Genomic DNA, 25,455 nt, shown 5'->3' with positions numbered 1-25,455 from the left:
CCTCCAACTGGTGTTCCTCCGGCAATCACGTGCTCCGAGTTCACCGTTGGATACCCATAGGGTACACCATGCTGGAATGCGGTCCCCGAGGAGGTCCAGAGACACTGCGGTATGTGCAGAAGTGCAAGCACGTCACCCCACAGTCCCCTCTGTGGACAAACACAGGAGACACCATCGGTGCCGCGTGCAGGAAGACCTTACAGAGTGGAGAATGGGGAGGGTGGAGCGCATCCAGAAATGCCGGAGTTGTTCAAACGGCACGCTTCCGCCAGCCTAGGAATGAGCGGCTGCGACGCAACCTCGGCCTCTTCTGTCCGAAGCACAGGACAGCTGCGCCACTGACACCGAACGAGACAACTCTTACCCTGAGATGGAGTATCGCACGCAGGGACAGGTCGTCTTCAACGGCTGGACCTCTATTGTGCAGTAGGGCAGGGCTGCTGCCGGTAGCTCAGGGTGAGATGGAGAGAAGACTGCCTGTGAAACTCCGGAGCAGGAGGACCGACAAGCACGAGGAAGACCTGGGAGAGCGCGTTCAACGGCAGAGGTAGACGGGGCGCGGCACAGTCGCGGAGGGCGACGGACGGGTAAAGGACTGGTGTAGGAAGGCTGCGAAAGAGCAAGGTTCCCAGCTAGCCTCTCCCGGAAGCACAGGAACGCATTGCCTCACTCATCTCAGAGCCCATCTATCCCTACGCACCGCACCACCCTGCCCACAGGGGACACGGCGTGAAGGGAAAAGAAGGGACTAGCGGTGACATGGCCAGTCGAGACCTTTGGGTCCAGCACATTGTCATCTGCGAAGCCCAGATCCTCGCCACTTCTCCAGCCGAAGGGCTGGCATCCTCCCCGTCCCAGCCATGGCAGCTTTGCGACAGAGCAGCGACAGATGTCTTCCATGAAGCTGCGGCCTCTGCCCCGATGGACGAGCACTGCTCTGGCAACGTTTCACTGGGGCCACAGCTCTGACCTCCCCGACGGACGGTCCTTGGTCCTTGGTTGTGTTTGTGTACTCAGCACAGCCTCCACAGGGGCCTAAGATCTGCGTGAAACTATACACCCCACACATGCAAACCGTTCAGACGCGTGAACAACACAGGTTTGACACAGAGTCACTCTACAATGGGATCTCTCAATGCCCTGTGCACCCTGGGGGATCCTCCTGCCTCCCCCAAGGAGAATTTTCAATCCTTGTACACTGTTGCCTTTAGCATGTTTTTTTTGTTTCTGTTTTTTTAAAACATGTTTTGAGGCTTCTATCAAAACACAGAAATACAGAACAATTAAAAACCAGCACAAGTTTTGCCTTTCCCAGCGACCTATTTACAGCTAGTTCCAAAAACCCTCTTGCACATTTTGGTTGCTTAAAAAGAAAAAAAAAGGGGGGGCGGGGCGGGGGGGGGGAAGAGAGAGAGAAAAAAGGGAAAAGAAAAACACTTGACGGAGGAAAACCATAAATGAAAACTTTACAAACTGCCACAGGGTCTGGATGTCCCTGGTCATCACGCAGGGTTCAAAGTAACAGCCCCACTCCCAGCCCGTCCACCCTCCCCTTCCCCAAAAAAGAAAAGAAAAAGAAACCCAATTCACATCAAGTTTACTGCACATCTGGTTTTCTGTGTAGAGGCGAATCCAATATGAAAAGCATCCCCCGTGGTGTCCTCCACCGGCGTTGGCCCCCAACCCTCCCCCGAAGAAAGGCTGAAAAAGGTTTGTACAGGCAGCCCCGTCCCCTCCCCACCCCTGAGCGCTGGCCAGGGTTAGAAAGGCAGGTTCGCCATGTTCCCAGGCCCGGGGATGTAACTCATCTGGCTGTCCAGGGAGACACTCCTCTGCCTCATCTGGTGCGTGACCATGAGGTTCTGCTGAGGCGGGGGCCCCATGAGAGAGCCCTGAGGTGACATCATGTGTCCTGTCTGAGCATACATCTCCCCTGACACAGACATGCTCCTCTGCTTCGCCTGCATCAGCATGAAATTCTGCTGGGCCATCAGGCTCTGCTGCGGAGACATCATGCCCTGATGCATGCTGTTGCCCATCATGCCTTGCTGGGGCGGTATGCCTGTCCTGCCCAGCATGGGCACTTGTCCGGGATGGCACATGGGCATGCCGAGTCCCCTCTGCACGCCCTGCTGCCCGGGGAGGCTGGGGGCATTCATACCTGGCCGCACCGGGGGCTGGTCAGCCATCATGTTCTGCAGGTTCATGAGGTGGAGGTTGGAAGGCTGCGATTTGGGTGCTTGGCTGTCACTCTTGGGGAAATACTGCAAGGTGCTGCTTGGCTTCTCTGACGGGATGATCCTCGACAGGTCAAACTCAGGGATACCCGTGGGCGTGGGGCGGATGACCTCGCTGAGCTCAGGGTCGTTCAGCACCGACGCCACCCCAGGAAGCACAGGCGGGTAGGGCTCACCGATCCGAGGAGGGATGTTCTTGCCCATCATGTGCTGCTGAGGGGGCATCTGGCTGGGCTGCTGGGAGGGAAGGTCCTCAGGCGGCAAGGGCATCCCCGGCGGGTAATGCTGCTGCATGCCAGGGCCACCTCCCCCGCCGGGGGCCATGGGGATGCCTCCAGCAGGAGACGGCATGGCGTTGTGGGGCTGCTGCATGCGGGGGAACACGAGCTGGTTGGAAGGAATCATCTGCGAACTGTTGGGCACAGGGCCGCACTGCTGGTTCAACGAGTCTTGGGGCCCTGGGGGCAGCATCATGGGGTTCTGGGGGGGCACGCCCGCCCCTGGCGCACTCGGGTGCATAGGAATGTTGGAGCCCAGAGGGTTTGGGGAGGACATCATGGAGGTGGGGGGCGGTTCGTGGGAGAGGGGTTGCTGACCAGGCAGGTTCATTCCCATAGGGCTCTGAGAGGATCCAGGCCCCACGGAGTTCAAGTGCAGTTGATTCGGCTGGTTCCCCGTCACGCCTAAAGGAGAGGAAAAAGAGAGAAGAGTTAACGCTGCCCACTGACCTCTCAGGGCTGCAAAATCCACACCCTGGAAGCCTGCCAAGCACTCCTGCTCAGAAAGCTTTGAGCACAGAGCATGATGCTCAGTAAGCAGCCGCAAGATGGGCTTGCAAAGCACCGGCGTCAGGAAAAAGTGTCTCAGACTCCAGCTCCCCAAGCCCACGAGCAGCAGAGAGCTATTCTAGCTTCATCCAGTCCCACACTGGATCTGTAGTCCCTTACAGCCCACTGATTTGAGAGTCCCGGCTGGCTCTGTGAGTCGGGACAGCCGTACACTGTGATCTCAGCAGGGCTCTCAGCTGCCTGGAAGGCACCGGGGAGCAACCCCTCACCACCGCCTGCCTGCAGGGTTAGCCACCCGGCAAGCTCCTGTGACCACACGGCCTCGGGTGGCAAGGAGAAAAAAAAGCAGAAGAGTTGGCAGCCCAACACAGGTGCTGTCCGGGAGGGAGGGAGGACTGTGCTCATCGGTACAGCAGAGCGATCAGTGCCTGCGGAGGGGTTTGGGTTAGGAGGGAGCCAATGCATTTGCCTGCCTGTGGTCAACCTAAGTGACTACTCAGCAGTGAAAGAGTCAAAAAGTTGATTTTTCATTTTGAAAACTGCCAAAAATACTCATCAGACAGCTTTAAACCCCTAAATCGAGTGGTACAGCATGCTGGAATTCCCCTTTGGGTTGGTCACCAAGTGACGAAAAACACTCATTTGCCTAGCTGTCCTCACCAGCACCACCAGCTAGCGGAGCGTATCTGGCTGTCGCCTACTGAAATCAACTGTGCTACGACACAGCCTTGCACTGTGCAGGTGCCTGGGCTCCACTCAAAACACCAGACTCCCATACCCTCTTCAGAGCATCCCTGTCCCGCTGCACGAAAACATAAGAGCTCCAAGCAGCAGGCCTCTGCCTGCAACTCCTGGGCCCGAGACAACTCCAGGAGCCATGGAAATCCAGGGTCAACACATCCGCACAGGGTAAAGGTAGTTCCGAAAACTTCCAGAGCTCGTGGAAGAAGGGTGCCTCAATTGCCAGACGGGCTCACGTCCTTCCAGACAGCACACCCGAGAAGCCAAATGCTGATGGACAGCCTGGGCACAGGGTGGAGAAGCAAGCAAACTATTATGAACGAGGGCAAATTTAAGCTATTTGACATGGCAGCCGGTGGCAGAACACAGCTTCTAATGCCCTCTCAGGCCTGCTGGCAGCCAGTCTGTCCCCTCGCAAGCCCAGCCCCAGAGGTATGTACCTGACATGCTTCCAGGCGGAAGCATAGGCCTGTCCGGCAGCAGCTCGTCATCAGAGGCAGCGATGGTTTTGATGGCATTGTGATAAAGCGGTGTGGAGCTAGGCATGGCATACTTGGACATCTGGGACATCATCAGCGAGAGGGGGTTCTGGGAGGGGGATGGATCTGGAGAGGAAGTAAAAGGCATGTTGGGATTCATGGTGCTAGAGGTGTTACTGGCTGGTGCAGAAGAGCTGCTCCGAGGCCCAGAAGGGAGAGAACCTGCAAGCAAGAGAGAGACCAGCTTAGTACTGCCCGTGCACTGTGGCAGTACCCATCAGACAGCAGACACCCATCAGACAGCAACCCCGTCCCCTCCTTCCGACGGCAGCGACCAGAGGAAGCCGCAAAACGCAGAGCTGGCACAGCCCAGCACCCTCTGGACTCTGAGGAGGCTCATGCGGAGACCCTGCTCCAGAACAGTGATGGACTTCCACTTCAAACTGCCCCTGACTGTCTAGCACAGACGCATCTTTTGCTGCCTGCATCACAGGGCACGAGCCGGGGTTGAAGTAAAATCTGCTCTGTTCGCCTTCCCATCTACCTGAAAAGGCCCTGTTTGGACTCCCGGGAAAAAAAGACTTGCCCCACGAGACGCGAGGGCACCCACAGGCACGAGTGTCTCCCCGCTCCTGCGGGAGCACGCAGGCTGGAGAGAAACGCTGTCCACAGGCTCACCAAAACCAAGCACGCACTCGCACACAAGATACCCAGCATACCCTGATCCAGTCCTCCCATGGAAGTAGACGAGTTCATGCTGAGAGTCTGCTTGCTCTGGTTGACTCCTGGGCTGGGCATGGTGGCTTTGGGAGACGGCACCCAACCAGGGGAAGGAACAGCCATAGAAGGGGACTTCAGGCGGCTTGGTGAGCCAGTCGGGGACCGGACATTAAGCGAGGAGCTCATGACCTGGGGGGACTTGAGGGGTCCAGACTGGTTTGAAGGTGGCATGCTGACCATCTGCGAGGGCGTCTGTGGGGACTTGAGGTTGGCAGAGGGGGAGGTGACCAGTGGCGAGTGCACCTGGCTGAGGGTGGGAGACTTGAGGTGACCCATGCTGGGGGAGTTCATCTGGCTGATGTTGATGGTGAGGTCAGAGGGCCGGCGGCCCAGCCCCCGGGAAGGTGCTGGGTGCATGTTGGCCAGGTTGCCCCCTTGCGTGGGAGTGGGATTGGAGGCCGGAGGCAGAGGGATGTGGCTGAGCCTGGTGGTGCTGCCAATGCTCCCAACGGGCATGGTGCCCTGCTCGGGGCTGAACATGTCCGAGCCGCTGCCCATCTCCTGGGGCATGTTGGGGAAAGGCCCTTGCCCGCTTGAGAAGCCTTGCTGTCCTTGGTTGGGGAACTGGGAGGGAATCATCATTTTCTGGGGTCCCCCCAGCATTGCACTGCCATTGCCGTTCTGAGCCCTCGCCCTGGCCAGCTCCTCAGGGCTCATGCCCTGGTGGGCCATCATATCGGGGCCCCTCATCTTCTGCGACATCATCATCTGCTGCTGAGGGGTCATCTGGACATTGAGGTTCATGTTCATGTTCATGTTGACATTCATGTTCATGTTGAGGTTGCCAGGGCCCATGGGCGCGTCCATGTCCCGAAGGCCCGACTGACTCATAGTGGGGCTCAACATCCCCCGAGTGCCTGCAAAATCCATTCCCATCGGGGCACTGCTCAGGCTGTCCCCCGTTATCTGCCCAGCAAACATGGATGGATCCATCTGCCTGTGAGCCTGTATCATCCTCTCCATTTCCATGCCCTGGCTCATGGAGTTGCCGGACATCCCCATGGGCCTCTGCATTGCCACTGGGCGTTTCTCCATCAGCTGATGCCGCAGGATGTCCTCCCTGGCACGGGGATTCATGAACCTTTCGGGGTCCCCTTGCCCTGACGGGTAGGGCAGGGTGCCTTGCGGAAAGTTCCCGGGGCCTCCCATAGGAGGCATATCATCGCTCCATCCCATGCTGGGCCTGACTGGCCTCTGCATGGCATTCATGGGCCCAAGAGCATCCAAGGGCATGTTCTGCATCCCTCCAAAGCCAGAGACTCTCTGCATTTGATTCCCAGGGAACCGTGGCCCTGGGAAGGGTGGGCCTCCCCGCAGCTGCATAGGGTCCTGCACATCTATGGGTCCCCGCAGCTGGCTGCCCATCCCCGGTGGCCACTGCTCTCCAGGCTTGCTGTGGTAGGGTGGCGGGGGCCCACGCATCATCATGCTCCCCATCGACTGCGGGATCATGATCTCCTGCATGGGCCGGCCATGGATGCTGATCTGCTCCTCTTTCCGTCGCTTTTCCTCATAGTACTCTTCCTGCAGCTTCCTCCAGGCCACTTGCTCTGGTGTCAGGCTGTCCTGGTTCAGCCGCTGCATCATCATGTTCATCTGCTGCCCCATGTCAGCGCCTGGGTGGTGGGGCACCTCGTGTTCCAGACTTGGCCCACCAAGGCTCTGGGTCTGGGAGATCATGGACTGCAGAGGCTCTTCGTATTTCTTCATGCTGGCGGGGGGCGCAGGGGGCTGGGCAGGGGCAGCCTGGGGTTGAGGGGCAGTCCCACCCTCACCTGTGTTTTGGCTGGACTTCATGAAGGGCTCAGCCTCCCCGCTGCGCAGCAACAGACGCTCAATGTCCCGCAGGGTCTGCAGCGAGCGCTCTCGGTGCTCCAGCTGCTCCTTCGACAGCCCTTCCGAGTTCATGGGGTTCCTGGGGCCCAGGCCTGCCTGCCCATTCCCTGGCATCCCTGGGCCTGGGCCCTCCCCAAGGAGGCTGGAGCTGGATGTGGCGGAGGAGTCCACTTGCCCAGGCTGCATGGTGCTGGCAGATGCAGTGGGCGTATTTGAGTGGTTACTTCCAGGCTGGTTGCTGCCACTGTTGTTCCCCAAAGAGTTGGGAGTCAGATCTCTCCGGACATCTTCACTTGTCCCTTCCTGGGGCAGGCTGCTGGGGGCAGGCAAAGGTGCTTGACTGATGGTCTGAGGTGGAGGCGGAGGCTGCGTCGGGGGAGGCTGCGGCTGTGGCTGACTGGCTTGAGGTGCCGGTGGCTGGGACTGTGGAGTGTTGGCAGCAGGAGGGTTAATCGGAAGCGGCTCAGCAACCCCCAGCACTTTAGGAGCTGGCGCCTGGCAGAGAAAAGGGAAATAAATGCGAGCAGGAAAAACCCCGGGTAGGTATTCCTCCCCGCACTCTGCAGGAGACCTCTCTGTCCCCCAAAAACATGCCCACTGCAGTTTGCCTTCCTTCCTTGTGGGGAAGAAGCAGGCCCTATTACATGCCCTGGAAACATACAATCAGGTATCCTGCCCATGTGGCAGCGGGGCCACGTACCGTGCCCCACCCCAAACTTTTCACAGCTGACAGCAGCCAGGACTCACTCCGAAGAGGTTCCACAGCAAAGCAGCTTCCCACCCCATGGGAAGGGCATTCTGACAACCCCTTCCCTCCGCAGCTGAGCCAAGAGCTGGGGGAGAACGGCCACGTCAGAAGGGAACGGTCAGCAGTCAGCAGCATGTGCCGACAGGAGCATTTGGTTAATGGCTGGTATACCTGGTCTAGCTTTGCCCGTGGGACGTTCTGCTGATGGTAGGCCAGAATGGAGTCAGCTCGGCCCTGCAGGACAGCTTCTGCAGCTCTGGGGAGAGAGCACAAACCGCTCGAGATCAGGCATTGTGCCCCATCCCACCCACCCCAGGCTCCAGGTGCCACCTCCGCTCTTCAGTCCTGCGGGAAGAGGGAATTCTCTGGAGGTCACTGAGAAGGGGGGATAGTCTCAGCGTCCCCCCACCTGTCCTGCACAGGCCCCAGTGAGGGTCTCCAACTGGCGATCGCTTGCCCTGGAATTTCCCTCTTCCCGCGTCCTGTGACGGGCACTCGGCTCTGCCTTGTGCCTGCTGCTGCCTGCTGCCCTAAGGTGGCTGTCGCCAAGATGTTCTGGGATCTACCACACTGAACCTGTGGTACAGCAGAGCTCTAAGATAAAAGGGCCTTGCTAAGACTCCGCGGCTGACACAATGCGGGACAGAGGGGAGGAATCGAGTGGAGAACACCAAGTGTTACACAGCACTCCCCCCGTGACACCCAGCCCCTCTGCTACCTCCGAATCAGACCAGCGGCCCATACTGCTTTGGGTGAATCTTTGCGTTGGGTGCTGACTAGACGCACTCGATGGCCCGTGTCGCAGAACGCAGTGCTGGGCATCGCTGGGAGGAAGCGTGCATTTAAGACAAAGTTTGCCCACCAGCAGTAGCTGCCAGCAAACTTCCTGAACCTCAGGGGGGACCCGCTCTGCGCAACCAAAGCGACGTGGGTCTGTCCAGCTCTCTTGTACTCAAGTGCAGCATGCGGCAGGCAGGTGTGACAGGCCAGCCCTGCGCCAGCAGAGGACGGACAGGGTTTAGTGCTTACGTGTTAGCAAGGTGCGTTGTAAAGACGTAAACGAACTGTGAAGGCTGCTTTCCTGTTCCACCGCCTCCGCCTCCTGCAGCGTCTGACCGTAAGCCGGGGGCAGCACCATGAGGCACGCTGGAAGAACCGGTCTCGTTCAGGTTCGGCAGCGGGTTGGACCCTGGGCCAAGCTGCGAGGCTGTGGACATCGCAGGATCTGCTACATTACAATCTGCGGGAGCACAGGATTCGAGCTGCTAGGGCCGGTGCAGCAGGGCAGCCCGGGCGGCCTCTGCTGCCCGCACCGCGGGACGGAACAGGCGGGAGGGAGGCAGCCGGGGCCGGGGCAGAGCCCCGCGGGGCGGCACGGCCGTGCTCGGGCGCCGGGCCGAGGAAGGGCCGCTGCCCGGCCGGGCCACCGGCAGGTGGCAGCACCCGCCCGGCCGGCCCCGGGGCCGAGGGGCCGCCGCTCCCGCTCCCCCGGCCCGGGGCTCTCCTCCTCTCCCGGCCCGCGGCGGCGGGACGGACGCCCCGGCAGCGGGGGGAGAGGGGATGCTGTCCACCGGCGTGGTGACCGCTAATCGTCAGCTGCTATTAGATAATATTCCCAATTAATATTAATAAGCATCGCAATTACCAGGAGCACGCAGCACCTTCCTCTTGCCTAGCCCCTCTCACACACACACACACGCTACACCCCGCCAAGGCAGGCTCGCCTGTTCTCCTCCCGCCAGCCTCTCACCACCAACCTCCCCGCAGACCTACTGTACGCCACTTCCAGCAGCTCGGCCCTGGCACAGCAGCATTTAAAGAGAAGAGACAGCATTGGAAATCCGGTGTGAGGACAGATGCGCTGCCTCGCTGCCAGCCCTTGCCCCTGGACCTTGACCAGCTCAAAGATGTCGGAGCAGGCTGCGACAGGGAGGCAGCGCTATCCCTTCCCACAAGGGTTGTGGACTGTGCGGAGAAGCACAAGGGACATCCTGGAGAGGATGGCTACGGCACAATGGCAGGCACAGAGGCCACCCTCTATTTGGGTTTATACGCTTCCGTGTTCTCCATCAGCTGTGGCCCTTGGGCCCCGCAGGACCTTGCCCTCTTCTCTCAGATATTCTCCCTGTTGCAATTTGAAAGTAAACTGAATTCTAGATACAAAAAAAAAAAAAAAAAAAAAAAAAAATCAGAGAGTTTTGATGCTTTTGGAAAACAGGAGAGACCTACGGTTTGTTGCCCCAAATGGAGCATGCCTTGGCCAGCTCAGCCCTGCCTGAACCACTGTGAAGACTCCGAGGGCCTCTTTAGCTTCAGTTGCCTTTAAAGCACAGCTGCGGAGAGGCAGGTGGATGGCCTGGCACAGACTTAGCTGCTGCGACAAGGGCAATGCACGTCGTGTGGTCTGGCTGCCGCTATGACCACGGTAGGCATGCTTAACCAGATTTAAACCAGGCACACTTTCAAGATGGCAATTCTGCCGCTGGCGTGGCCAGAGCAACGTCTAGCAGGGACATCCAACCTCAACACCTTCTCCTCCAGCATCTCGACAGCACCTCCACAAAACAGGTCCTACACCTCACTGCATGGCCACAAACACTCTCACAGCACGACGACCGCCAGCCGTGATGGCCCACCACGCCACACACCCGGCTAAGTGAGCACACACGGGCAAAGCTAAAGGTGCCGGTGCCATCTGCCGTGCTGAGCTGCAGGAAGGAGCTGGCTTTATTCAAGCTTCTGAACTGGTAAGGAGGTAGACACTCACTGTGTGCACTGCTGATGGGCTTGTCGTCTTCCTCGCTGTCCGGCCCAGAGCACCATTCGTCCCCGCTGTATGGCTGCTTCCTTTCCAGCACGCACCGCCGCTTGCTACGGGGAGCCACCTCACCTGCAAAGGGACAGAGCTGTCAGAAGAGCTGAGGAGACCTGGCAGGGGCTGGGAAGGCTGGGGCCCTGCCCAGCTGTGTGCTGCACGCCGGCACTGCCAACCCAGCCAGGATGCACTGGGCGAGAAGCCTTACACTGACATCTGCCCAGCCCCGGTAAAGATCCTGAAGCATCTGCTCAGTCTGGGCTCCTTGTCTTTGCAGCCAGACCTGGTGAGACGCTCCTGTGAGAGCCAGCAGTTCAGAATACGATCTGTTTCTTACTGTCTGAATGGAGTCTGCAGACACAGGACATGTCCAACTGCTGTTCCAAACCAGAGTGCTTTGGACATTAACCCTAAATTTAAGGGGTCTGTGATTTAGCAATGAAAACCTGAGAATGGAACGGGAGGGCACGTTCACATCCGTTGTAGGAACAAGAGACAGACTCTGCCCTTCCCAGACATCAATCAGGCAGGTGCCTTTACGCCCTCTGTAAAATTGGATGGTCCCTCCATTTCTCAGATGGGGCTGATGCAGCTCAGAGAGGAAGTGGCTTGCCTAAAGGCACCCAGGGACTCGGGGAAAGGAACTGGACACGGAATGGATAACTTCTAGTCCTGTGCTTTAACTCTAATATAACACTGTCTGGACTCCCTTTTTTACATCATCTAGTGGTTTTCCAGGCCATATTCACATGATCTATCAGTGCACTGCAGCAGGAACACAGGAGATTTGGGCATTCCTGACCAAGCCATTTTAATAATTTTCCTGTGGAAGCCTGGACTGCAAGACAGTACTGGGATAAAGCTACAAATACTTATGATCGGTGGCATACAGTTACCCCCTGACGCAATGGGGAGAAAGCTTTCCTGGGGGCAGGAGGTCTGTTCAGGTACGTTCTACCCCTTCTTCCAAGGCATGGTTCTGGCCTAAGCTAGTCAGTCAACACAGCTTTGGCCACAAAACCAAATGCTTAGAGGCACGAGCCACAACAGCGGCTCTGCGTTTGGGGACCGGGTGTGAGTCTCGGTTGGAATCAAGGGCACCACTGGGATTTCTCCTCTGACAACCCCCCCCCCCCCCCAAGATGCTCAAGCGTCCCATGCGGCCGTTGAGCACAGAGCTTGGTGGAACACAAGAGGCTACAGGGAAGGCTGGTGAGGACAGGGAAGCCAGAGGGTTTGGAAGCACTGACTCAGCCCTTTTCCAGAAGCCACGTGCTGTAACACAAGAGTCATCCATCGCTGACAAAACCACAGAACTGTTCAGACAGCGACCCTCACAGCACCTCCTCGCTAACCATGACTGAGTCGTCAGGCAGCTGCAAGAACACCACAAAAGCAGCTCTTGGCCAACAGCAAGGAGACAGAAAACAACTCAACTCGGTCCCAAGTTGAAAGTCTGCACATTGCAAAGCAGGGGCGTGCGGTACTGTTTCAGTGAACCATGCTCTTGCTTAGCCAGCCTCAGTAGCCCCTGAAAACCAGAGTCGCAGGTTCTCAGTGTAACAAACAGTTTAGGGAATGAAACGTAAAGACAATGCTCAGCCACTCTGGTCCCAAAACCACGGATGCGACAAGCAGCAATGCGAAGACGCACCGGCAGCCAGGGCAAGCCCAGACAGCAGCCGTAGCACAGAAACCCAAGACGCTCACAGCTGCTCCCATCCCAGGTCCTGCCAGGATGCTTGGAGCAACTAGAAGGAAGACGTGCTGAGGCAAGGTTTAGGAGAGTATTACCTTTTGATTCTGTGTCCTGCGAAGGGGTGCTGGCTTCTCGCTGTTCTCCGGAATCCACCGAGATGCTTCGTTCCCGTTTCACCTTGCCCTTCAAGGAGCTGAAGTTTGGGACAGCGTTCTGGCTGTTTTTCAGTCCAGAGTTGCCAGGGGAGATCTGAGTGGCCTTGCCGCCATGGCTGCCTGCCCCCACACCCTTAGAGCCCAGGTTGCAGGTGGGTGCTTGGCTCACGTTGTGGTGCTGGGCTGGGGCACCGCTGCTGCCTGCCTTGCCATGGCTGGGCAGTTTGTTGTCAGGGTGCATTGGATTGGCTAAAGCTCCCCACAGCGCCAGTGGAGGGAGCTCCCAGGCCCTTCGGTCAGAAACCTGCAAGAGAAGAGGGCAGCGAGTGAGCGCAGTGCCCCTCGGTGCCCCTCGCATGCGCGCAGCTGACAGGGGCACTGCCCAGGGCCGGGGCACTGGGGCTGCTGCCTGGTCACAGGGCCAGACAAAGCCTGCGGCAAGGCACAGCCCAGAGCCACTTGTGCCGGGAATTAGCCCTGGCCCCTTCGAGCAAAGGATCCTCCTCCGCAGTTAGCTGCGTGCGGACAAGCAGCAAATTCCCACCCAGGCACAGCAGGCTTGCCAGCACTCCAAGGCACAGGCATGGACACGAGAGCCCTCATTTCCAAGGCCACGATGAGAACGGGGTGCTCCATGCCAGCCTGGCCCTTCGGTGAGCAGAAGGATCCTTAGAGCTATTTTGCAGGTGTTCCCAGAGCTCAGACAATTTTGCGACCCTGAACAGAAATCTGGTGCCCTACTGGCATCAGGGACCCCTTCTGCTGCTAAATTGTTTTCCTCTGCTCTGCAAAACACACAGGAGACAACTGAGCAGACAGAAGATGGTCTGATATCAGACAGATATGCAAGCCTATAAAGAGAAAGCTGGGACAGGGCAGGGAAGGACTAAGAGGAGAAGGCGGCGGTGGGTTGCAAGGCAAGGGCAGAGCCAAGAGTGCGGGAGCTCGTCAGCTAAGTGGTATCCCTGTCTCTTCCCAGGGGCCTGAGGGACCGTTCCGGCTCCTGCTCCAAGGCCTTGAGTGGGGGAGCGTCCACTTCAGCGGCAGCTTCCAGCCCAGCAGGATGATGCAACATGCCACAGGCCTGCCGGGACAGCAGGGTGAGGCTCTCCTGCTCCAGACCCAGCCCAGCTTTCTGAATAGCCCCGCAGGCTGAGGCAGAGCGTTTCAGGGAAGAAGCAGCTAGGGCAGAGCACGCAGGCTTCTGGGCTGGTGGACGTGCACACAGCTGAGCCATGCTGCAGCAGCCCTCCTTGCAGATCTATTTGCCTTAGCAGAGTCTCTTAGGCTTGCGCTGGGATTCTTCCCCTCGGAGCTCTGCACAGGCATTACAGGTGACTGGGATGCGGCTCCACAGTACCTGAGCACATCGCGTGTTCTGGAGGGCTGCTCCTAACCCTCGGTTCAACAGACAACCCTGGTAACTGCAGGGTGCATCCCTCCTGGCCTACGAGTACCTCCTACTTGCAGCAAGTAGCCTTCTTCAACATGGCAGAGGCAGTGCGGGACATCAGCCAGCCTCAGCTCGGGGGCTACCGGAGTGCGCAGAGGATGTCCCTGATGGCTCTTAGACATCGACTCTTCCCGGCCTGAACTGCGTTTGCTGCTAAGCCCTCGGAGACAGTCCCAGCGCAGAAAGATGCACATCCCCGTGAGAACTGCTCCTCGCTTTCTTCATCTAGAGGACGTAACTCTTCCTGCATGGGGGCCCCACGTTGCTCTGCTACAGCCTCCTCACTGCCCCAGCGAGTGACTCCAAAGCTGCAGAGACCCCCGCTGCCTGTCACAGTCTTCTCTACTGCTCGGGGAGCAGGGGTGAAGGAGCATAAACCACATGTTCATGGAAGCTGAGGTATTACTCTCTGTTTGCTTACGTCTGCTATGTGCTTTGCATGACACCCCCACGACGCACTCAAGAACCTTCCCCGTGCACAGGCAGAGAAATTTCCCAGCACACGGGGGGTTACTGGGCCCGTGGTCCACTCCTCCCATCTGGACTGAGCAGGCCAGATGCTGTGCACAGATTTCTTCTGCCACCCAGGGACAGGAAGCGCCGGCTCCAGACCAAACCCCGCATCTCGAAATAGCGCCACAAGAGCTCAGCAGCACTACACACACTGCTCCTGGCTTGCCAAAGGCAGGCCTGAAGACATCCCATCAGCAAAAGCCAAGTGCTCGCTCTGCTAGGGCAAAACACCATACCCAGAGCAGCGCACAAGCGAAGAGCAAAGCACGTTTGGCAGACCCGTAATCCCTGAAAGACGGTGATCGCCACAAGGCGCAGGCTGCAGCTTGCCATCCACCGCCAGCAAGTTCCCTGCCTGCAAAAGGGACTTCTCAGCACCTGCCTCCCTGCGAAGCAAGGCTGAGCCGGTGGCTGGCTGGCACGCTGAGGCGCCCGACCGAGAGCAGCCTGCACAAACAGCGCTATCGCACAGCCCGCCCAGGCATTCCTAGTTAGTTAGTGGGATCGTTCATGCACAGCTTGGCCTATCACTGCTTCCTAACTAGCAAGTCGTTAGTTGCTCCCTCCTCCTCCTCCTCCGCCTCCTCCCCACGCACCTCAGCGAGGGCTCTGCTCTAGCCTGGAGGAAGATGGTGAGCCACAGCGCTGATTAATTTTCACAGCACATAAGGGAGTTGCTAGCCCTTTAAGTGTCAGCCAGTCTCGCTCGCTCGCTCTTGTTCTCCGGGGACCTATTAATAGCAGCTGGAAAGATCACATCACTCTCTGGATATTTATACCCCTCATTCCACACCAGGAGAGATTTATGTCAGAGCTGCCGTCCCAGTGCCTGCCCAATTGCTCTGTCAAACCGCTCGCAGGGGGAGGGGAGCAGAGCGGGGAAGGAGACGTGGAGAGGGCAAGCGGGGAGGAGGAGAAGGTCCATATGGCACAAGCTGCAGCGTTAAGCACACACGCTGCCTGCAGCCGCTAGCTGGCCAGCCGCAGGGAGCCTTCAGCCCTGCTGGAAGAGGCTGCTGCCAGACAGCATTCCAGAAAGCAAGCCCTGCAGCAGCTCCCGCTGCTGGTGGCCCAGAGCCCCCGCCTGCTGCGCCGCACTCAGCAATCTTTGCAACACGTTGCACCGCAGTCCTGAGGGTCACAAACCGACTGACGCCAGGGTGCGGCTAGACCAGCCGAGGAGGTGCTACCACCGCCATCCGCATCACCGATAGGCTGGGAGATGCAGGTCTGCCTGTGGCACATCTGCATGAACACGATATTGCATTCAAAATAGATCCCAAAGTGCTTCACCGAAAATGGGAATGCTCAGCAGCACTGCAGCACAACCCTCCTACAGCACAGCATGGGCATGTGAGTAGCCTGGGGAGGGAGGAAGAAAACCCGGGCCCTGCTAAGACCACGCCTGCAGAGCCCAGAGACTAATGCTCGAGACGCACCCCCTGACCCTCTAGCTCTCAGGTCAGATTGCAGGGAACACACGCATCGATCCCAAAGGACCTGGCAGCCGCCACAATGAAACCTTCAGACGCTGCCTGCGGCGTGGGCGAGCCTCGCTGGCTGCGAGGTCCCTCCAGAACATCACCGTTTTGGGGCATCTATCTTCTTCCTTCATTCTGGGAGTAGGCTGGTGCTCCAGGAAGGGCATCCAATGCCTCGCCTCAGCCAGTCGCAGGATGGAAAGCCACCCTGGGCTGACGGGGGGCCCTGGCTCAACCTTGGGAAGCCCGCTTCTTCCAGCCTCGACTGAGACTGACTGCACTCCCCTCGCAAATCCTAATGGGAGCAGGGCCAGAAACAGCTGGTTGTGGATTCTGCTCTGCTTTCGGGAGTAGCAACAGTTGGATCCTGTTGCAGATGCATAGCGGGGATCCACCCCGGCCTCCCATGTGTCTGGCTGCAGTATGCCGATAGGCATCTCGATTGCTGTAAGCTCCTTGCACACGCCCCTGGATTCAAACTGGATTCCAGCAGGCATGCCACACATCTGGGCCACAGAAGAGAATTAATTAGAAAGTAGATACACTGACACGGGGAGACAAACAATCCAAAACATCTTGAAAAGAACACGACAAAAAGGAGATTGCATAGAAATCTGGCTCCCTCTGCAATTTAGCAACACACCCGCTCCAGCCCAGCAGTTTTAAAGACAATAGCAAACTTAATTCCCAGCAGTTATAGCAAGGAGCCGAGACTCCTGGCTTCTACCCCCAGCTGCCACGGATTCCACGAATGACCCTGAGCAAGATGCACTCTTTCTGGGGGCCTCGATTCCTCCGTCACTAAACAGGGGGACAACCCAGCCTCCCTCACATGGGGAGGGAGGCTTACAAGGGACAATAAACACCTCTGTTGAACGAAGAGCTACACCTAAATGCAGAGGGAGAGTATTTGTGCCTGGTACATCTGAAAAGCCACAGCCTTAAATCAAAGACTGGGACCTTAGCAGACAAGAAACCTCAAAACAAAACAACAGAACCTGCTTTCAGTAAGTCTCCTCCAGTACGGTCTGAACAGCAGCAGAGGGGGAGGAGGAAGCTCCGGGCAAGGAGAGACTGAGCTGACATATTCCCAGTCCCGGAATTGCTAGCTGATAGTTCAAGAAACCTGAAACCCCACTGCGTTCCTGGAGGACTTTCTGGTGAATCATGCTCCCGCTCTCTCCGAAGGACGATAACGCAGATTCCCAACACTGCCGCAAGAATGCGGAGCCCGTGCCCGCCTCCCAATGGGGCAGGAAAGCCTCTCGGCCGCCAGCCTGCCTGCGCCGCAGCTTCCATGTCTTGATGCTGGCTGACATTGCTGCTGTGCTAACCCTATCGGGAGGAAGGGCGAGAGAAGAAGCCGGGAAACAAGAGTCACGACGGTTCAAAAAGGAAGGAGCTTCGCCGCACCTCCCTCCTATCAGATGCTGGGGAGCGCTCTTGCGAAATCCAGATGACTACCGACTTGCGCATACACAGCGAAGACCACAGCCCGGGCCTCCTGAGCTGTGCTGACATGCCCCGCAGCTCACGAATACCCAACGTAGCAGGTCGTGACAGAGCGATGCAACGAGCAGAAAGTCACCCAGCCCCTCTCCGCCAGCCAGTCCAGGAAATAACAAGACCAGGTTGCCGCTGCAAACACCCTCTAAGCACATCGCCTCTGCTGATAACCACCCACCCGCTCACTATGAGCAGCAATCCCGGGACAAGCCCGATCTAAAACGTCCCATGGACACCACCACAAACTCAAGCGGAACACCTTGGCTTTGGAAATGAGAGGTTCTAAGCAAGCTCAAGGGCCTCTCGAAGAAAGGCGTCAGGCAGAGAACAGCAAACGGAGAGACCCCCAAAGACCCGCTGCCCCCTCCTGAAATACCTCTCACCCCAAGTCCGGATGTGATCATGGGCACACTGCCTAACACCACTCCTGGATTACCAGTCCTCCCACGGTTAACAGCAGAAGGGGTTGGAACACCTCCAAAGAAATACCGTACTATTTCATTAAAGTCAGAGTATTTCACGGAGGCAAAGACTACGACAAACTTTCCAGAAGCAAGATTTCTGAAGTCCGAGACTCTTGGGTCACTTCTGATTTGAGAAAAAGACCAGAATCAGAAACTTGACCTTTTCCATGCAAAAATGGTTGTTCCAAAACAATCCTTTTCGCAAGACCACTCAATGGGTTTTGAGTCTGTTCCAGTGAGAAACAAAACCCTCAAAAACAGTAGCGAAACAGCATTGCTGTCACCCAGCCAGCTCCAGCCAAGAGTCAGTGATGGGCTCTAACAGCCAGATGAGCCCAGGAACCCACCCGAGCCTGACAAGCACACCTCTGAGCCAGCACGCTATTTAGCAACCACCGCCTGCAGGAGTGTCTCCCTAACCCCCGCATGGGAGCACGCGCCTGAACGTGTTTATCACCAGCGAGAACAGCCTTAACCCAGGCTGCCGCTGCTAAAGGGAGTTCTCATTTGAGCCTTGCCTCGGCCGGCCGGACTCAGAGACATCAGGAGGCAGGCGGTTCCGCAAGGCAACGCTCCCACTGACAAGTCATCTGTTTTGAATGCATCATGAAATTATCTTGCTCTCATACCGTCAGATGGATAGCCTGGAGAAGCCCATTTTCTCTTCTATTCATTTCTTGGATTCTTCTCACGCCCTTTTAAATGGCGGAAACGGTGGTACCCTCATCAGCTGTATCATAGAATCATAGAATGGTTTCGGTTGGAAGGGACCGTAAAGATCACCTAGTTCCAACTGCCATGGGCAGAGACACCTTCCACCAGACCAGGTTGCTCCAAGCCCCATCCAGCCTGGCCTTGAACACTTCCAGGGAGGGGGCATCCACAGCTTCTCTGGGAAAGCGGTTCCAGTGCCTCAACGCCATCATCGTGAAGAATTTCTTCCTTAGATCTAATCTAAATCTACCCTCTTTTAGGTTTAAGCCATTACCCCCTGTCCTATCACTACATGCCCTTGTAAAAAGTCCCTCTCCAGCTTGCTGCAATCCATTGGTGTTGAGCTTTTCTTAGCACTTCCTTGCCCCCTGCTCAACAGTTTCTCCCACTCTTCTGCTGCTTACTGCACCCCCAGGCAGAGGCTGGCTTCCTGTCCTGTGCTCAGGGAGTCTCCAGGTCCGTCACCAAATCTGCAGATCCTTCCAGCTTCCGAGTCCAACTGGCACGTTCCCTACAGCAACCCTGCATGTGCCAGACATTACTCGACAGTTGCATGTGGCTTTATGGGGACGATAACGAGGAATTATTTTGTACATCGGCTCGTGTGACCTGCTGGGGACGGGTCAGCGAGAGACCTGCATGAAGGTCCGGGTGCCCCATGTGCAGGGTAGCACAGCCACCCGCACGTTGCGGCTCTGCAGGCTGCGGTGGTGTAACAGCATCGAGCAGGTCAGGGAGCAAAGCCAGAAATCTCTTCCAAAGGTACTGCTGCTGCTCAGGGAGCTTCAATTTCCTCCGAGGCAGGATCCCTTCCTGCAGTATGTGAAATCTGGCCAGAGTCACGGGCCGCTGTGACAGCTGGACACCCCCACGCAGCCTTTGGTAAATGCCTTGAGGATCTTAGCTCGTAGATGCCAGCGGCGTGGCTCAGGCAGGTAGCAACACTGGAATACACGAAACACTTGTGCAGCAGGCACTGTGCATGCAACCCCCTCAACCGCTCACCGCCGGCTGTCCCATCACAAGCAGCTCAGGGCAGGAGACCATCCCGGACTGCAACAGCATGGGTGTGCTGGGGTGCACAAAGACAAGCTCACCTACACGTGAAGGGGGCGGTTTCCCTGTGAAAACCATTGTGGCACATAACATTGCAGGCTGCAACACACAGCCACAGCACGGATCTCCCTGTGCACTTGACCCACGGGATTAAAAGACCTCCTTGGGCAATTCCCACTGTGTTTGTGCACTAGCGTTACTGAGAACGGGTCAGTAATGCTTAAAAGTCTACCTGGTGAGCTGCCCTCTGCTACACCAGCTCTCCTGAGCAGCAGGGCTCGTAGATGAGCCCTTGAAAGCCCAACGTTCCCACAAACACCACGAGGGAGCCAAGTCACATGTGTCGGGTAAATGCCTAATGCAGCTAAATCTACGAGGAGGGTCTTTCAGCTGTGTCTAGACTTCAGCATCTGCTTTAGGATCCTTTAGCAATAACTAAAGAAGCCCGTGAGATGCCAGCAGTGTGCGGGACTGGAACCCAGCAAGGCTGGAGCTTCTCGAGGAGCTCCCAAGCTTTAACACAACAGTTTCTGCTCTTCCTTTTAGCAGAAAGGCTCTCTGCAGGGCTCCGTGATGGACTAGCCACCGTCAACAAGGACGTCACGCTTGGTCCACTTCCCCACACACTGTCTCCAAGCCAGAGCCATAAGGACTCCCGAGTGCCGCAGGGTCTGTTGCCCACGACTGGTCCAGCTTCATGCTGGGCACCTGGAAGCACCAGGAGATTTTCCGGGGTGTCGCACCCAGCACCCCATCTCTGGGCCTGAGGTGGAGACTGTGGGACAAAGCCACTAGGTGTCACCGTCACCCACGGCATCCACAGTCTCGCCAGGGCTGAGCACGGGCAAACTCACTGCACCTCCTGGCCAGCACCGAGGCACCTGGGCTGGCGCAGGGACTTTGCACCGGACCACGGGCTTCCTCCGCACCCCAGCCCTCACAGCAGGGATCCCGCAGGGTGCGGAGGGGTGGGCTGGAGGGCAGAACCATGCGGCGTATCCCTGCAGCAGACGCTTACCCCACTTCCTCAGATAAAGGCAGCACAAAGACGCCTGTTGCACGCTGCTAGCGAGGGCTAGACATCCTGTACCACCTTGCAGAAAATCTCCCCCAAAACAGCTCTCCCTTTGAGCCCGACAATGCAAGCTCAGGCAACTTTCCAGCCTGAAGAAGGGCACGATCCTTGCAGACAGCGTCCCAGCAGGAAACCCTTTCGGCAGGACGCCCCTGCCACCTCTCAACACCGGGTACCCCAGCTGCACCACACGGTACGACCAGCAGCGCAACAAGCAGGTTTGCCTTTGAGGAGGCTCACAGCAGAGGAAATAAGACGTTTTAAGCCACACGCAGGAAGGCTTGCTCCAACAGCCCTACTTTGACCTGACTGTACGCATTTTTCAGATCACTCAGTGTCCCAGGGTTCTCGGCCTGCTCTCGAAATAGACATGAGTTGGGGAAGAGTTAGGCTCCCTTCCTGCACCCAGTCCTGGCACTGAACGCAGCATCCAAAGGACGGACCCACACAAAAAGCAGAGGCTGGAGCACCTGCGGGCCGGCAAGCCACCCAGATTGCAGCACTGCATCTGTGCAAGTGAGCACACCTGGGGAGGGGGAGCCGACAGAAAAATGCAAGGAAGAGAGGGGAAAGCAAGGCCGGCTGCCCCAGCACCTTGCCCCTACACTGCCCTCTGCCAGCCTGGACTGCAGAAGAGACGCAGAGAGTCGCCAAGTGCTCCTCCAGGATTATAAATACCAGGCCCAGCACACAGCAGAGCCTGGGCTCTATATTTAAACCCCGGCTGAGGTCACTTCCTTTTCCCAGCAGCTCCCTCCAGCCCCCACCTCGTCGCCTCGTATTTGCATGCCACCATGACTAAGGCACATCGGGGTTTAAGGTCAGAGGGGAAGCGGCCGCGCATCTGCCTCGCAGGAAATTCCACCCTGGGAAACCCTTCACCTTCCCCGGCGCGGATCGGATCGGCGCGGGCAGCGGAGATCCTGCCGCTGAGCAGTGGCAGCTGCCTGTGGGTGGTACGGGGACTCCAGCGCTGGGTGGAGAGGGAGGGAGGGAGAGACCTTGCAGAGAGGGGAGCCCATGCTCCCCACCTGGCTTTACCGCCAGAGTCTGGGCTCGCACCGATCCGGAGAGGGGTTTCCCCACTGCGCGCCCCGAAAGGGCAGCTGCTCCACCTCCTCACCACGCTTCACCTCCAGAAGCCTCCTCCGCACCTCGAGCTGAAATTCCCCAGCTTCTCCCACTCAGGGGGTGCAAAGAGGCACGGCCTTCCCCACAGACCTAGCCCCAAGTCCCAGCGGCTACTTTGCCCTTACTCAACGCCCCCCCGCAGCTCACCGAGCTCCTCCAGAGACAGTGATCTAACCCTGACCCAGGCCTCCGACCACCCCATGGGAAACGGGCAGAAAGACCCAGAAATTTCCCTGTCTCACTAACTGCAGCTCTCTGGGGGTGGTAGCGAGACCCCCGTTTAACAGCAGATGTACACCCACAGACAGGGAGGAGGGACCAAACAGCAACCTGTCTTGGGGGCTGCCCCCCGAGAGCCCCTCTTCTCCACCAGGAGAGAGAGGTCTCATGAACTCACGATGCGCAGAGTGGGCAAGGGCTTCTGACGCTCCTCCAGCCCTCGTGCCTGAGGCTCATGGGAGGCTTTGGGATTTGCAGTGGTCTCTGTGGCCAGAGCCCAGGTGCAGGCACTCAGCCAGATGAAGTTCTGCAGCAGTTTCATTCCCATTTGGTACAGCAACTGGGGCCATCAGGTGCTCCCAGCCCAGCCCTTGGCCCTGCACACTCAACTCTAGTTACGTCGTTATTTAAAAACCAGAACATATAAAAAAGGCAAGTCACTGCATCAACAAAGATCGGGGCACAAAGGAGGGGGGAAGAGCGCCAAGGGTACCTAGTGGGAGAAGCGGAGATAAGAGAACTTTCGGAAGCAGGGTAACTGCTTAGCTTATGATATAAGCAAATTAGCTGCGGGATTTGCAGTAGAACTAATTGGTGATGCTCGCACGGTATCTATTAGGTTTCAAAGTTCTCGGCCGCCTGGATTACCGAGCTGATTCGCAAGTCTCCAAGCTAGCACGAGACACGCCGGGATCGACATCTCTGAAGACCAACAGCCAGAAAGTTTCCTGTACGCAGTCTTGGCATGCCAGCCAAATGCCTCTTCCTCTCCCTCATCCCACGGATTCTGGAGAGGAAATCTGCGACAGAGCAGGGGTGCTGAGGCAGCCCTATAATCCCGGGAGTCAGCTGACGGGGAAGCAAGCGTGGCAGAAAGCTGCAGGGAAGCATCACTGCTACCAAAAGACGGGCAGCGCAGAGCCGTCCAGCAGAGAGGGATGCGGGTGTCCAGGTCCTCCAGCCGGCAACAGGGTGCTCGCTGTCCCCTTAGGCACACGGAGATCGCGCTCTGGCTCCGAGCCTGCACCCCGGCAGCGTGAGCACGCTGGCGAGGCATGCTTGTGCCCTCCAAGGCTGCACCTCTACAACAGGAGCCAGAAGCCACAGCAAACCATGAGCAGCTCGTTGACCCGCGATCACGTTACAGGACAGGAAGGAAGAAGGCACTTTGATCAGGCTGGAATTGCTTTAAACAGCTTCCACACCGATACCTCAGCCACTGGAATTAGCACCCCAACACCCCAAACGTCCCGATCCCAAAGACACGTCCTGCTCTGGCACGCGCGTTGGGGCCAGAGCAACGTGGCCACGCCAAGGCTGGACGAGGGCTGCTCCCAAAGCAAGGTCACGGCAGCAAGCAGCCTGGAAGAAGGCAGAGAGCCTCCCTATGCCTTGTCAGAGGAAATCAAGGCTCAGCGGGGCCCTGCCTCTCCATGTACATCTTCACCACAGGCATGTGCTAGCTGTCCTCAAAACAGCAGCAACCGGCAGGTTTGGAGGTAGCTGGCAGAGAGAGGCTGGCGCTCCCCTGCAGCTCCCCTCTACGTACTCAAGGGTGGCAGGAGCTCCTCCACCTGCCCACGGGACCTCCTGCGCCATGCCACGCCATGCCCCGCACGCCCTGCAGCCCACTGCTGGCAGGCAGAGGGTTAACGATGCCCAGGGAGCTGCAGGCAGCCTCCTGCTTGCCCTCTCAGGAACAATGGGGCCATTGTGGGAGGCCAGGCAAGTGTGGGCAGATCCCTGGGACTGGCAGTTACCCACTGGGTGGGTCCTTACTGCCAGGCACTCTCCTCCTCCACTCAGGTAGGAGGAGAACGGTGGCTGCCAGCCCTTCCCATGGGCCTTGGAAGAAAACAGGGCCAGCCCAGCCGCAGGAGCACCATGCCAGCGTGCCCGGTGGCCCTGCCGAGCAACCTCGCTCCTACCAATTTGTCTGGGTACAAAATGCAGTCAGACAGCCACAGGCACAAAGCTGCCAGCCGACACCAGCGTGCAGCAGACCAGACTGCGAGCCGGCTGCTGAGCACTGCCAGCACTGCCAGTACCGCACCTGGGTCTCCAGCAGGATCAGCTGCGCTCTCAGGATGTGCTACAGGGGGACTGGAGCAGGAGGAACCAGGTTATTCTCACCCCAAAGTCACATTTCAGTGGTGGGTGCAAGTGCTGACCCGGGACCAAGAGCTTCTGGGTGACCTGACAACTCCTCAACTTGACACACACATGAGCAGTGAGAACACAGCTGCGTACCGGGGGGGTATGACAGTGACTGCTTTCTGAGCCTCCGCAGTCTGAAACTGGGATGAATAAGCAAGGGAGCAAGCAGCTCCAACATACTCCCACTCTCCTACAGATTTGCATCTCCTGGCCCCAGCACAGCAGTGCAAAGAGAACTCGGGACGCTCCGAATTCACACCCCCAAGACACAGAGCTGATCCCTGACGCAGCAGCAGGGACACACCGCTGGGAAGTCCTACGCCAAGGCAAGACCGGCACTCTGTCACACTCCCAGACTTTCCAGCACAGCCTCGTACCCCCTTGGGCATGGGACCAGGGTACACAGCCACAAACTTGGCTCAGTGAAGCGTGCACTGAGCATCTGCATGAAACCCTTGGCCAGGAACTTGACTCTGGACTAAGAGCCTGACTTATAGCCGCTGCATGCCGCCTCCAACACCAGAAGCAGCTCCAGCTGGTCCACAGGAGCGTAGCAGTGCAAAGAGAAGCAGAAAACAGCCCCATACGGCTCGGCACTGCCTCCCTGGGACCCCCCAGGCTGGGCACAAGCCTGCAGGCGATGCTGCAGAGTGCAGCTCCAAACACCTGGATTAGTCCAAGTCCCGACAGGGGGAAGGTGCAGTTCAGGTGCATGCCGTGCGTGCTGCTGTGCACAACCACTGCAGCTCGAACCCCACAGGACCGACTGCCTATCTGCATGGGAGATGTGTCCTTTTCCACTCGACACTGCAGCTTCTTCCCCCATCTCACAACTAGACTAAATCTTCCCATTTTCAGGAGCACAAATACAGGCCAGCACAATTCTCTGACCTGGCAGCACCAGCTCTGCCAGCAGTCCCCATCTCCGTTTCTTTTTTATCCAGTCTCCCGGTGTCCTGCACTAGCTCAGGAGCACCGCTGCTCCCTAATTTTCCCAGAACCAGGCTGACAAGCAGCAAGCTTCCCAGGTCTGCACCCTGGTTCATGCTTTCAGAGCCGGAGCCTTCTCCCCTGCAACTCCCAGATAACTATTCTGTCATTTCTTTACATTTCCCACCTGAGGGCATCGCTTTCTTCCTTGCCCCCAGATCGCTCTCTCCTGCTGCTGTTACTCAGTTTCCACCAAGCCCACTTCAAGACACGCTATACAAGTTAAAGACAATGCTACTTCAGGTCCCAAACAGGAGGCTGGCTGCCCTCAAAGAAAGGGCTACAAATAGATCTGTCAACGTAAATGTGCTGTGCTCCCCCACTTTGCAGCCAGCTCTGTTCAACAAACCAGCGCAGCCCGCAGATGGATTTTGCTCTTCCTTAAATACTCAAGCAAGAGGGCCTAGGAGGAGGGCAG

General features: G+C 57.7%; 1 protein-coding gene across 3 annotated transcripts in view; it reads right to left on the bottom strand.

The window, feature by feature from the left end:
• Positions 1-1,760: 1,760 nt before the first annotated feature.
• Positions 1,761-25,455, bottom strand: part of BCL9L (BCL9 like) — a gene marked incomplete at its 3' end in the record, with an annotated part of 65,893 nt that continues 42,198 nt past the window's right edge. For 2 of the 3 annotated variants that reach the window (XM_082330762.1, XM_082330763.1), the window contains exons 2-8: positions 12,219-12,582; positions 10,377-10,499; positions 8,639-8,849; positions 7,781-7,865; positions 4,965-7,356; positions 4,207-4,467; positions 1,761-2,920 (exon numbers count right to left, since the gene is read on the bottom strand). In XM_082330762.1, the coding sequence (XP_082186888.1) occupies positions 1,761-2,920; positions 4,207-4,467; positions 4,965-7,356; positions 7,781-7,865; positions 8,639-8,849; positions 10,377-10,499; positions 12,219-12,582 (4,596 nt within the window). Of the gene's footprint in view, positions 2,921-4,206; positions 4,468-4,964; positions 7,357-7,780; positions 7,866-8,638; positions 8,850-10,376; positions 10,500-12,218; positions 12,583-18,324; positions 18,419-25,455 lie in introns of those variants that run through there. The other variant, XM_082330761.1, reaches the window with a different exon arrangement.

The sequence above is a fragment of the Platalea leucorodia genome, assembly GCF_965183815.1.
Source record: "Platalea leucorodia genome assembly, chromosome: 20".
In the NCBI taxonomy this organism is placed as follows: domain Eukaryota; kingdom Metazoa; phylum Chordata; class Aves; order Pelecaniformes; family Threskiornithidae; genus Platalea; species Platalea leucorodia.
This window is presented reverse-complemented; position numbering and strand designations above follow the sequence as displayed.